General features: G+C 35.2%; 2 protein-coding genes across 3 annotated transcripts; one reads left to right on the forward strand and one right to left on the reverse strand.

Moving 5' to 3' along the window:
• Positions 1-436: 436 nt before the first annotated feature.
• LOC113283347 (ras-related protein RABD1-like) lies at positions 437-3,210 on the forward strand. 2 transcript variants are annotated; one of them, XM_026532573.1, is made up of 8 exons: positions 437-574; positions 696-768; positions 869-916; positions 1,013-1,060; positions 1,188-1,259; positions 1,770-1,925; positions 2,687-2,790; positions 2,906-3,210. In XM_026532573.1, exons 1-8 carry the CDS (start codon positions 561-563, stop codon positions 2,994-2,996), a joined length of 606 nt encoding a protein of 201 aa, XP_026388358.1. In that variant the 5' UTR covers positions 437-560; the 3' UTR covers positions 2,997-3,210. The 2 variants fall into 2 exon arrangements, with proteins under 2 accessions (XP_026388358.1, XP_026388359.1); XM_026532574.1 differs by lacking the exons at positions 2,687-2,790; positions 2,906-3,210 and adding an exon at positions 2,159-2,680.
• Positions 3,211-3,498: 288 nt separating this feature from the next.
• On the reverse strand, positions 3,499-5,897 carry LOC113283346 (ras-related protein RABA2a-like). Its single transcript, XM_026532572.1, has 2 exons — positions 5,436-5,897; positions 3,499-4,320 (listed from the first exon to the last, which is right to left on the reverse strand). The coding sequence occupies exons 1-2, from the start codon at positions 5,598-5,600 to the stop codon at positions 3,835-3,837; spliced, it is 651 nt and encodes a 216-aa protein (XP_026388357.1). The 5' UTR covers positions 5,601-5,897; the 3' UTR covers positions 3,499-3,834.
• Positions 5,898-12,025: the final 6,128 nt, after the last annotated feature.

Below are 12,025 nucleotides of genomic sequence, written 5' to 3' on the forward strand. Positions count from 1 at the left end.
AGCTTATGGCAGTGTGAAATAGCCCGTGCCTTCACGGGCTAAATATGGTATATATCTTATAGTTTCAGTGTATACAATGAAAAATCACAATGTATGATGAAATTATGATCATCATTTTCATCGTGATGAAATGAAAGAAAAGTGAAGAAGAAGAGAAGATTAACTTTTTTGTTTCTTTTAATGGTTAGATATACCAGTCAAATACATTAATTGGTCTTTAGAAAATGCTTGATCCCAACTTAGGACAATGCGAAATAGCCCTTACGGCACGGGTCATTTGGCAAAAATAATCCCGGGAGGGTTCGAACCACGACCTTCGGCTCATGAGACCAGCACTCTAACCAAGTGAGCTACGGGACTCTGACGATCTTTGAATATAATAATCTTTTAAGTACAGTAATTACAGAAGTTGTGACATCCATATCACGCGTTAAAGTGAAAAGGTCAGTGTTTTTCTTTACAGGTAAAAGGAGAGACTTATTTTTCTTTCATCGTTCAAACCCTAAAAATAGAACTACCCCCAAACAAAATCCCTCCATTCCTCATCCAAATTTTCCATCATGAGCAACGAATAGTAAGATTCAAACTCTTTTCATTTCGACATCTACTTTTTTTTTTCCCTAATTTTGTCCGTTATAATTTCTTCTCTTATAAAATTTTCATCCGTTTCTTTCTTTTTGATGTTCTAAAAACAGTGATTACCTATTCAAGCTTCTTTTAATTGGAGATTCATCTGTTGGAAAATCATGTCTGCTTCTCAGATTTGCTGTAAGTTTTGTATTTCATTCTTTGTTGGAAAAGTCTGATTTAAGAAAAAGTCCTAGTTATATTGACGATGAAAACTATATCTTGTTTTTTGTTTTTGCAGGATGATTCGTATGTTGATAGTTACATCAGTACGATCGGAGTCGATTTTGTTAGTTTATCTCTTCCTCTTTTTTACATGCATTTACTTGTTTGCAATTTTGATTTACTTAATTCGACTTATGATTGTATTGGATGTTGAAACCAGAAAATTAGAACTGTGGAGCTGGATGGGAAAACAGTCAAGCTTCAGATTGTAAGTTGTAATGATTTAGTTAGAAATTATAGAGAAATTTGTTGATTAGAGATTAAAGCTTTGAATTATTTGCATTGAAGTCTAATCAGGTTTTTTCTGACTGCGATTTGCTCTTTGCGTGTTTTAGTGGGATACTGCAGGACAGGAGCGATTCAGGACTATAACAAGTAGTTATTATCGAGGGGCACATGGAATCATTGTAAGATATTGTTACTGTCTATAGAATTTCAGTTTTTATATATTATATTTGCTCATTTTAACCTTCACTCCCTCATATTTGCTGCGTCTTTTAAAACAGTGGTCTCATCTTACGAAAAAGTTAAATCAGTATATGATTTATGTATTTTGTCATAAAAAGTTAGCGTATCTTTCATTAAATCATTCTGGTCTATCTTCTTCATACAAGATGTACTACCTACACTTCATAGGAATGTACTTTATCTTTTTCTAAAAAAAAATATTCATTCTTTTATGTAAAATCTTTCTCCAATGTTGATGTGTTTAACATATGGATATGGTGTTTTGCTTTCATGTTTAATGTTGGATTATCCAACTTTATTGTGCACAGGATGTAGTTTCTTGTTTGTGTACCATTTTGTATTGACACAATCAAGGTTGAAAACGTTCATGTATTATGTTCTTTTGCAAATCTGTGTGTCCAACAATTTCGTAGCTGTGTTAAGCATACTATTGTCTTGGGATTGTGCAGATTGTCTATGATGTTACTGATATGGAGAGCTTCAACAATGTAAAGCAGTGGTTGAATGAAATTGATAGATACGCAAATGACAGTGTGTGCAAGCTTCTTGTTGGTAATAAGAGTGATTTGGTTGATAAAAAGGTCGTAGACACAGAGACCGCTAAGGTAATTATTGGGTTACTGATTATGATTATTCTCATGGTGATATTTTAATACATTTTTCCTTGGTACTTCCATTTATAGATATGGCAACTCAAGCTTGATTACTTATGGGCATGTCGCAACATATTAGAAGTGGAAATCTTATTCCTATCACTGATGGGTATCTATTTTATGGTGTGTTTGGAAGTTAGACTCATGTTTTAAGCATCCATGTTTGCCTTCTGTTTGGATGACAGGAATCCTGTGGAAGCATCTGTCGCTGCGAATCTCCAGCTCCATCCTTCCCTTGCCACCTAAGATATATATGGAAATGTTAAATGGGAATTACTGTACTTATGCCAACATGAAAACTAGATTTTCCACCCAAATCAAATTTAGACATATTACTTCGCAGTTTCAGATGTTCTTTTCGCTCTTTCTTATAAGTCTTGGTTTTTTCCATGAATTTGCGTCTTGGTTTTTCCCAAGAATTTGCGTCTTGGTTTTTCCCATGAATTTGCGTCTTGGATTAACTTAACTGTATGGGTCATACGCATTAGTTAGGCATCTGGAAAATGAAACAAAATGGATTATTGATGAGCATGTTTTAGAAATTATATTGCCAACCGCCAAATGATATTTGTGTGATTCCCAACCAATAGAAACAAAAATAATGCATGTGTCATTTTCTTTACATGGTGAGAAAAGGTTGCCAAGTGTGAAAGCTAATCTATATGCGAGTTTTTAAATCTTGAGTTGATTTATTTTCTCCATATGAACTACAGGCGTTTGCAGACTCACTTGGGATTCCTTTCCTTGAGACTAGTGCTAAAGAAGGCTCAAATGTGGAGCAAGCTTTTCTAACCATGGCTGCTGAGATTAAGAAAAAGTAGATTTCCACTTGTTGGCCCTTCACATTATTTCTCTCCATGATTTCTACATGTTGGATTTTCAGACTGACGTACTGTAATCTTAGTTAATCACTGCTGTTTCATTGCTTGTAGAATGGGAAACCAACCTACTTCTGACAACAAGGGATCAACTGTTCAAATGAAGGGGAAGCCAATTCAGGAGAAAAGTAATTGTTGCAGCTAGCCGTGTTCTGTGTTTTCTTTTCCCAACATTGTGATATATGATGATAAGAAGCTTAGATAGATGACTGTTTTTGCTTTCTTTGTATGGATGTTGGATTAGAATCTAAACTTGAAATGTAACCATTGTGGATTTCTGTTATGTGTTGACAATTATATGCTTGTCTGGAAAGATCAATAAACCGTACTAACACCAAACGTTTGTGGTGGGCCGAACATATAGAGTCAAAGATATAAATAACTCTGGTCTCATCTTGTTGGAAAACCATCTGTTGTGCACACCCAAGCACAACAATGTGGGTGCCTTCGATATTAAACTAGATCTATGTCGATTTGTAAACAGTGAACCTTTACTGAAGTCAATCTAACCTAGGAAGCTCAAAGCCTTCAAGCTTGATTATGCAAGATTAGTGACCATTCTATGTTATATGAAAATAAGATTTTCCTGTCCTGGACATGCATTGAACTGAATCACTGTGGAAGATGACTTTGAAGAACAACACCAGTTACATACGCTTAAAATGACTATCTTCTGGACTGAATACAATCTGTTTTTCCTTATATCTGATTTATGAATACCAAAGAAAATATTTCGGAAATTGACTAAAAACATAAATACCTCTTTTAAGGAATCAAGTACCCCTAGAGGAAACAAACCCAAGAAAAAATAACAAATGAACAAAGCACAAATTCACAATTTACCAAAGACAGTGCAGAATGTCAAAAGTGGGGAATGGATGCCAACGCCTTCCTTCCATCCATCGGTCCAGGTAAAATGGCCAGGTGAGCGTTGTTCACCCAACTTGACAAGTAATTAAATAGCACTGAAGATCCTCACCTCTCTACGAGGAAGAACAACATGTTTTCCTAGGGATAACATCTGATGTATCCGAAACGTCAATGGTTTTTCCTTCTTTTATACTTGTAGTTGTAGAATCCTTGGAAGAAATCGACTTCTTACTAATTTTCCGGTATACTTCTCCTAATATATTTTGGAAAGCCTTTTCAACATTTATTGCCTCAAGAGCTGAGGTTTCAATGAATGACAATCCTTCCTTCTCGGCGAAGCTTTGAGCATCTTCTGTTGCAACTGCACGGAGGTGCTTAAGATCAGTTTTGTTTCCAATCAACATTATGACAATGTTTGAATCAGCATGCTCCCTCAACTCCTTTAGCCAACGGGTAACGTTCTCGAATGTAGTGGGTTTAGTTGTGTCATAGACAAGAATAGCTCCGAGTGCCCCTCTGTAGTATGCACTAGTTATGGCTCTGTATCTTTCTTGTCCTGCAGTGTCCCATACTTGTGCTTTTATTGTCTTTCCCTCAACCTGAATCACAACAGAGAGGAAGCTTTCTGATCAATTGAATGCAGGATTTAAAACACAGCTAAAATTATCAATGCATCATGTAAAAGAGATCAAGAACTCTAGGTTAGAACTGATTGACTCATCTGTGTTAGTTTAACACAAATAATAGAGCTGATCCAACAAACTGTGCTGAGATTCAAAAACTAGCTCTCTCTAATTACATACCTATCCGGAAAAACCAACATATGCTCCATAACTAAGGACTTGGACAATTGAAAGGTAAAAAAACAGATGAATCTAGAGTCCATAACCAAGTACGAAGGACTGGTGAGCTTATTTGCATTATTCTGTCCTTAACCCTCGGACACATGGTCCCAGTCGATCCCACCTGAGTACTTTAAACAGCAAACCTAACAGTCTCCATACATTTGACAGTTCCTTAGTCTCCACACTCCGCTGTCCCCAGCTCCTCACCAGTCACATGGAAGGTTTTGTTACAGAAAGTCTATAATGCCAGTATGAGTACGCGCATGTCCTTGTAGATCTCAAGATTTTTCTAAGTGTATAAAAAAATGTAACAGGATATAAAATTCCAGCTCATCTAACGTCAATCATGTCATTCAAATTCAATGGTCTCAACTCTCAATCCTCATGTATGAAATTGTCAGTATACCAAGTCTAGTCTGTCTAGCTCATCTAATGGCGTCCCCATCGACGGTTGACATGTTCAAATAATTTAGCTGTCACCAGTACACATGTGGGTGGAGCCATGTTGACCGACAACAATACAAGTTCTTGAGTTAAAATTATTCCCACCACCTAAAGTTCAAATCATCAAAACTTATAACTTACTCTTTTTTACCAATTGAATATTCTCAGATCATCCACAGTAATTAATTGATTAATAACTACAATTAATATTTGCAGCTAAGTAGAATCAATGTGAATGTGAATACATGAAGTCAAAAGATGAAAAACATTTGCTGACAATATAGAATGAATTATGCAGATCGAGAAACCAAATACCAAAATTCTATTCAGATCTTAACAGTAAATAATGTTTAAGTACCAGATCTATTGAACAGAATCATAAAAACATATGGGAAACTCTGAAAGAGAAAGCAAGATATATATACCTGAAGCGTACGAGTAGCGAATTCGACACCAATGGTAGATTTTGATTCTAAACAGAATTCATTACGAGTGAATCGAGAAAGAAGATTTGATTTACCAACACCTGAATCACCAATGAGTACTACTTTGAATAGATAGTCATACTCTTCATCTACTCTTCTTGTCATTTTCTTCTACTGATCTCTTTTCTTAACTAAGACTGAGTGATTGAGTGGAGTGCAATTCTGAAGAAGAAGAAGACGAAGAATGAGTGGAGTGCAATTCTGTGGAGATACAATGAGAAGAAATGATCTTTTGTTTGGTTTTTGAATTTAATTTCTTTTTGCTAAATTAAGGGCGGAGTAAGGGTTACGGAATTCTCGGAAAGTGAGCGGAAAGCTGAAAGTTAGTGAGAATGAGAGGAGAATGAAATAAGGAAAGACAGTGGAAATGGAAAACCAATTTTTTTGCTAATGTTTTTTCATTCCTACTGCCACTGCTTTTGAAGCAGGATGTTGACAGATATTATGGAGGTGGAATACATTATTTCCACCCAATCTTTTCTTATAAATTACACCTACTACAATTTTGCCATTATTGTTTTGGGAACACGTTGACTTCTGGTCAAAGAGACTCTTTGACCAATAGCATGTGTGAATACCATACCACTTTATAAGTAACTTTTTTTATTTTCGGAAGTGAGAAAACTAGAAGTTTATTCGGATATACAATTTCACAAATGGGTTCAATGTTAGAAGTCAATTCTAAAAGTATGGAGTAAAAATATTTGCTTCACGAAGAATGGTTTTTGTTTTGTTTGTAGAAGTCATTTTGAAATTTTGTACCCAAAGGATAGTACGTGAAGTTTGGGTTACCAAGTCTAGTTCCATAACTAGAGTTGCTTGCGTAGACTACTAAACTCAACTTTGTTAGGTTAGATTAGGAATGATATACAACAGTTTTTTTGTCGAAAACTTAAGTATATGGGGTTATGAAGTATAGTTTATCCAAGGATTTATTGTTTTCGACATTGCACTAATCAGTGACTTGTTATTATTTATAGCGCATTTGGATACAAATATATTTCTGACCATGGTTTTTAAAATCGTGTGATTCACGATTTGAATCGCAGGATTCAATTCATTTTACTCATAATCGATTCAGATCGCATGGCTAAATCGTTTTTCTTGTGAATTGGTCTGTTGACTACGCGTGAATCACAGGATTCGATTCATTTTACTCACAATCGATTCAGATCGCATGGCTAAATCGTTTTTCCTGTGAATCGGTAGTCAACCTCTGTTGACTACGATTCTTGACTTAATTCTAAATTCCAGACGCTTTTTCAAAAATGAGAGGGTGAAAGTTTTGAACCCATGACCTTCTACTTCACATATGTGGACTCAAACCAATGTTCCACCTTGATTTTTTTTGTTTGATGAACTTTATTAGTATATATAGGGAAACGATGATCAAAACTAGGAAAATGTATTCTCTCTGTTAAGTACTCAAGGTAATTGAATATTACTTATAAGAAAATAAACGATTTAGTAATCAACCGTGAATCTTCGATTCACGCTTTAACATATGATTCGATTCTCAAAAATGAAAAACTATTCGCTCCACGATTCACGATTTCACAACCTTGCTTCTGATTTCTGTTCAGAAGCAAAATGTCAGAAGCATAGAAGCAAAACTATTTTGCTTCACAAAAGACTGACTTTTATGCTTCTAGAAGTCGTTCTGAAATATTATTACCAAACTGACTTCTAATTTTTGACTTCCAAAAGTCGACAAGCAACTTCTGAGTGTGCATCCAAACGCGCTAGAAATAATGTGTAGAGCTTTCTAATGAGTACTTATTTTAATAAATATGTTAGAAAGCAATTTCAGAAATATATGATTGAAGTAGTTGACTTAAGAGATTAGTTTGATAGTCCTAAAAGGATTTAAGGTTGATCTTAGGGTCGACCACTTCTGGCAAGGATCAATCCCATGACCGAATTTTACCATGTCTGGCTTGTTTTACATTTTCTGTATGTCTATTATCTTCATGGAATTCTGCAACCATAGAGATGTACACGAGTTAGACTAGGAATGTTCATAAGTGTCTGCATGATGTCTGAGCATGTGAAAAATTCTAATAATTTATTGTTCAAGTATATTCCTTTGTTACTCAAGGTCTGATCCCACAACATATCTTTTCCATACATTTAAGGTATCAAAATTATATATTTTTCGATCCCAGTGGTTTGCATACCTCTACGGCTATATTAGTCAAGTACATGGATGTGTGCTACCTAATCTTGGTTGTCATACTATGAGAGAAATCGATTACGAGTTGGAAAGTATTATACATTTGCTAATTTAGGAAATACACATTTACTGCAAATCTTAAGAATTTTGGAAATTAGTGTATCTTGTTTCCAATAAATGGTTTTATCATAATACTATAAACATGGAATCCTGTATCTTTACAAACTCATCCCAGAACACACGTTGTCATGTGAGAAAGCTACCTTGAAAGAGATAGGAGTAATCTAACTGGATGAAACATTTTATGTTACCTTTATGTTAAATACATATTTTGGATCAAGAAGCTCTAATAGTAAAGTTTGAGGGAAACTAAGAGTCACAACACTTTTTTTTGTTTAATGTTTTAGTTTATGAACTAATGTCATTGTTATGTTCGATAGATCAAACTTGTTTATTTCACATATCTATGTGATTCTGGGTCCGTGGGATATAACTGAGACAGACTCCGCAGTACGTACGTGTTTGATCAATAGTGGAATCAAGTTATTTCCAACGATTATTTTGAAGATTGAAATAGAAGATTAAAGACTTGAAGACTTTTCTTTTTGGTTTCGACCTTTGTGTAATTTTCTGCGGTCTAATTTCTATGAGATGAACAAGTTGTTTATTCTAATAAAACATAATACTTGCAGAAGATCGAATACACAATCTAGCAGCATATATTTGCTGGGATAAATCTCGTTCATCAAGCATCGTCTTGGTTTGATCTTTTGACAAAATGAGTTTACTAATATAGACGGAAAATTATTTACTCTCTTTATCTTAACCAAACGAGTGATTTGGGTAATTGATAAGTGAATTGGTTACTAATTTAGTCATTCATTATTTAGGGTTACGATCCAAAGAAGTTGAGTGCAGAAGTCTTCACAGCGGTGAAGCAACTCAAGATAATGGACTTCGTCTTAGGATTCACGTGCGTAGGTCTGACTGGTTGTAGGTGCAAGGTGATAAGAACTTGAAATTCTTACCACGGCTAGCAGGGTAAATTTTCAAAGAACAGAAAATTTATAACAAGCTTATAATAACACTAGTTCTTTTTGTATAGGCCGTCGAACTCATTGAATTAAGGAAAGTGAAAACGCATGGGATATCAAATACATCGTACTTTTTTGTTCGACAACCTGTATAGACAAAACTCAACATAATTGCAAGTAGACCAACTCGATGATCCTTGAAAATATGTACTAATTAATATCTCAACCTCTACTCAATCAGTATGTATATAGACACAAGGTCCGTCAACCTGATCGTTAAGCAGAGTACTTGGACGATATCATAAATCAATATCCAAGATCAATCTGGTCGTATCCAAATAATTCAATCGGAATTCTGCCAAATAATTAAACTTGTTATCTATCTTTCAAGATACGAATTATACAAGAAACTAGTCTAGTAACTGATTACAGTTAAGTGGATGTATCTACTTAGATTGAATACGTACAAACCTGTGTAATCCATTTATATAGATAAACAATATAATGCGGAAAAGGAAAAACACAAGATACCAGAAATTTTGTTAACGAGGAAACCGCAATAGCAGAAAAACCCTGGGACCTCGTCCATATCGAACACCACACTGTATTAAGCCGCGACAGACACTATCCTACTATCAGACTTCGGACTGGAATGTATTTGAGACCGAATCCACCCTCCAAGCGATTCAGTTACAGTCCCGCTCCTTACGTATCTTGAACCTCGTAGGGATTTACGCACTTGGTTCCCTTAGCTAACGTCATTTACAGCCTAAGATTTGCTTCAGCTGAAGTGAAGACTTTTGATACCAACCTGCCTCTAACAGTTAAGCATATTTGATTTCCGTTTAGATCAAAGATCGAGGTATGGAAATCTATCTGGAATAGCAAGCTATCAAACTCACAAATTCGGAACTTACGACTCCCGAAGCATCATAGATTCTTAACCACCTCGCAAGAACAATCATCGAAAGATCAACTAAGATCAGTCTCTAGATATCTATCTTCGGGAATCACAAAGTTTGATACGAAGAGAACTCTGTGATTACTATCTATCTTGCTTGAAAGAGATTACGAAAACCTCGAAAACATAAAGCAAGATCAAGATTCACGAACTATCAAGGTAAAGATAGTCGGACCTGGATTCACGAATTCCCAACCGAAGTGTTTTTAGTCGTATTCCAAGCTAAAAGGTCAATAGAGGCGACTTTGGAATCAAGTAGGAGAAAAAGTTTCAGGGATTAATTTTCCCAGTTGACAGAGATGCTTTATTTATAGTTTTCAAAGACCAGGGTTAGCTTCGAATTCAAGCTAAGATAACTTGAGAATCAAGCAAACAAAATAAGTCTTCAAACTACAATAGAAGTTTATACACATAGGTTCGGTTACTGAACCGTGTATAATGACTATTCGGTTTGGCAAGTTAGCCAAAGAACTAAAAGCTGGTTGATGATAATTTAACACCTAAGAAATTAATCATGATTCAAATACATGAGTGTTTAATAAATCAATGAAGTCTTAAAAGTGTTTAAGAGAGTTCTAACAATACTAAACATATTAAATAATAAGTCTTTGAGCATCTGCTAAATATTCTCAAGAAAGTTGGTACAACGGTTTGTAAACCATAGGGATTGTTCACGTGTCAGGGTGCTATGGTTTGCTAACCCTACTAGACTACCGAACTCAGTTGACCTCATTTCATGAACCGGGTTCGCTAACTACTAGCCGATTAATCCAACTTATAAAATCTAGTTCACTACGGTTTGCCAACTGGGTTCGTGAACTATTCTCAGCTGAACTTGTGGTTTACGAACTGGTTCACCAACTTTCTTGTATTTTTGAATATCATATATCTATGGTTTGCAAACCGAGTTCACCAACCTACCCTGAGTAGAAATTCAATTGGTTCACGTTTCTCTCTTTTGATGTTTGAAACATTCCCAAGTGATATGATCATTTGTATGGGAAATTTTCAATTGATCCACAAATTAATTCATAGAACTAATTTTGTTAAGGACATTTGAATATACAATCGCTAAATCATATTCCGATATTTTTCACAAGACAAGCTTGACTCGAAACATCTTCTTTGTTAAGCTACTATAAGTCATACGGCATAATCTCAATAGAAGGAATTATGGTATAGTGAGTAAAATATAATGGTTCAGTATTCACGTACCTGATACAAATGTTCTCCAAATGTCTTCGTCGATCTTCAGTCTTCAAGGGTGATCTATGATACTCAACTACAGTTCTAACCTATCTGAAACTTGACTTGGTAGACTAGAAATCAAGATATAGTTTTGATCACCTAACATTGACAACAATCTTGAGACAACAAAACTTGTGGGTTCAACCGAGGATGCTCTAACAATCTCCCCCTTTGTCAATTTTAATGAAAAAACTATTCAATACATATGGATACAACCCATAAACTTTTCAGCTCAATCCACTATGCTTTATTTCCTTGTTTCTCAACACACGTCTTGAATTCTTCGTACTTCAAGTTCTTCTAATGTTCTGCATTGTTCGTTCAACACTTTATTGTTGAAGATCCGTAGAGATAACAACTTACGAGAATACTCGTTAGAGATTTTATGGAATGAGGTAAACACTGAAAAAAGCGGGAGTCTAACAACCACACCCAATGTTTCGCTTAGCAATCTGTATGGACAAACTACAATATACTTTTAATAGGATCATTTAGACAGTCAGACTCAATATTTTAAAAATTATATCAAGAGTTATATCTCAATTTATCGATTCAATACTTTACTCAAGCAAATAGAAGTCTGCGAGTCTAATTGAATATAAGAGAAATTAACTTGAACGATACCAAATACCAATGTTCAAGTATCAATCAATTTCAATCAACAACGGTTGGATTTACCAATTGATTGATTCAACGCACAACCTGTGATATTTCAATTATATAACAAAATATAATGTGGAAACGAAATAACACAACACCAGAAGTTTTGTTAACGAGGAAACCGCAAATGCATAAAAACCACGAGACCTAGTCCAGATTGAACACACATGTATTAAGCCGCTACAGACACTGGCCTACTACAAACTAACTTCGGTCTGGACTGTAGTTGAACCCCAATCAATCTCACGCCGATCCAAGGTACAGTTACGCTCCTTACGTCTCTGATCCCAACAGGATACTACGCACTTGATTCCCTTAGCTAATCTCACTCACAACTAAGAGTTGCTACGACCCAAAGTCGAAGACTTTAATAAACAAATCTGTATCACACAGAAAAGTCTACAGTAATAGATAAATCTGTCTCCCACAGAAATACCTACGAGTTTTGTTCTGT

Source organism: Papaver somniferum, chromosome 5, assembly GCF_003573695.1.
Source record: "Papaver somniferum cultivar HN1 chromosome 5, ASM357369v1, whole genome shotgun sequence".
Taxonomy (NCBI): domain Eukaryota; kingdom Viridiplantae; phylum Streptophyta; class Magnoliopsida; order Ranunculales; family Papaveraceae; genus Papaver; species Papaver somniferum.

What these genes read in the sequence shown, in the direction of transcription:
- LOC113283346 (XM_026532572.1), bottom strand. Translation starts at nt 5,600, where the DNA reads ATGACAAGAAGAGTAGATGAAGAGTATGACTATCTATTCAAAGTAGTA. An exon ending in TCGCTACTCGTACGCTTCAG is followed by an intron (nt 4,321 to 5,435) that starts GTATATATATCT and finishes GTTGTGATTCAG; the next exon opens with GTTGAGGGAAAGACAATAAA.
- LOC113283347 (XM_026532573.1), top strand. An exon ending in GTCTGCTTCTCAGATTTGCT is followed by an intron (nt 769 to 868) that starts GTAAGTTTTGTA and finishes TTGTTTTTGCAG; the next exon opens with GATGATTCGTATGTTGATAG. An exon ending in GCTGCTGAGATTAAGAAAAA is followed by an intron (nt 2,791 to 2,905) that starts GTAGATTTCCAC and finishes CATTGCTTGTAG; the next exon opens with AATGGGAAACCAACCTACTT.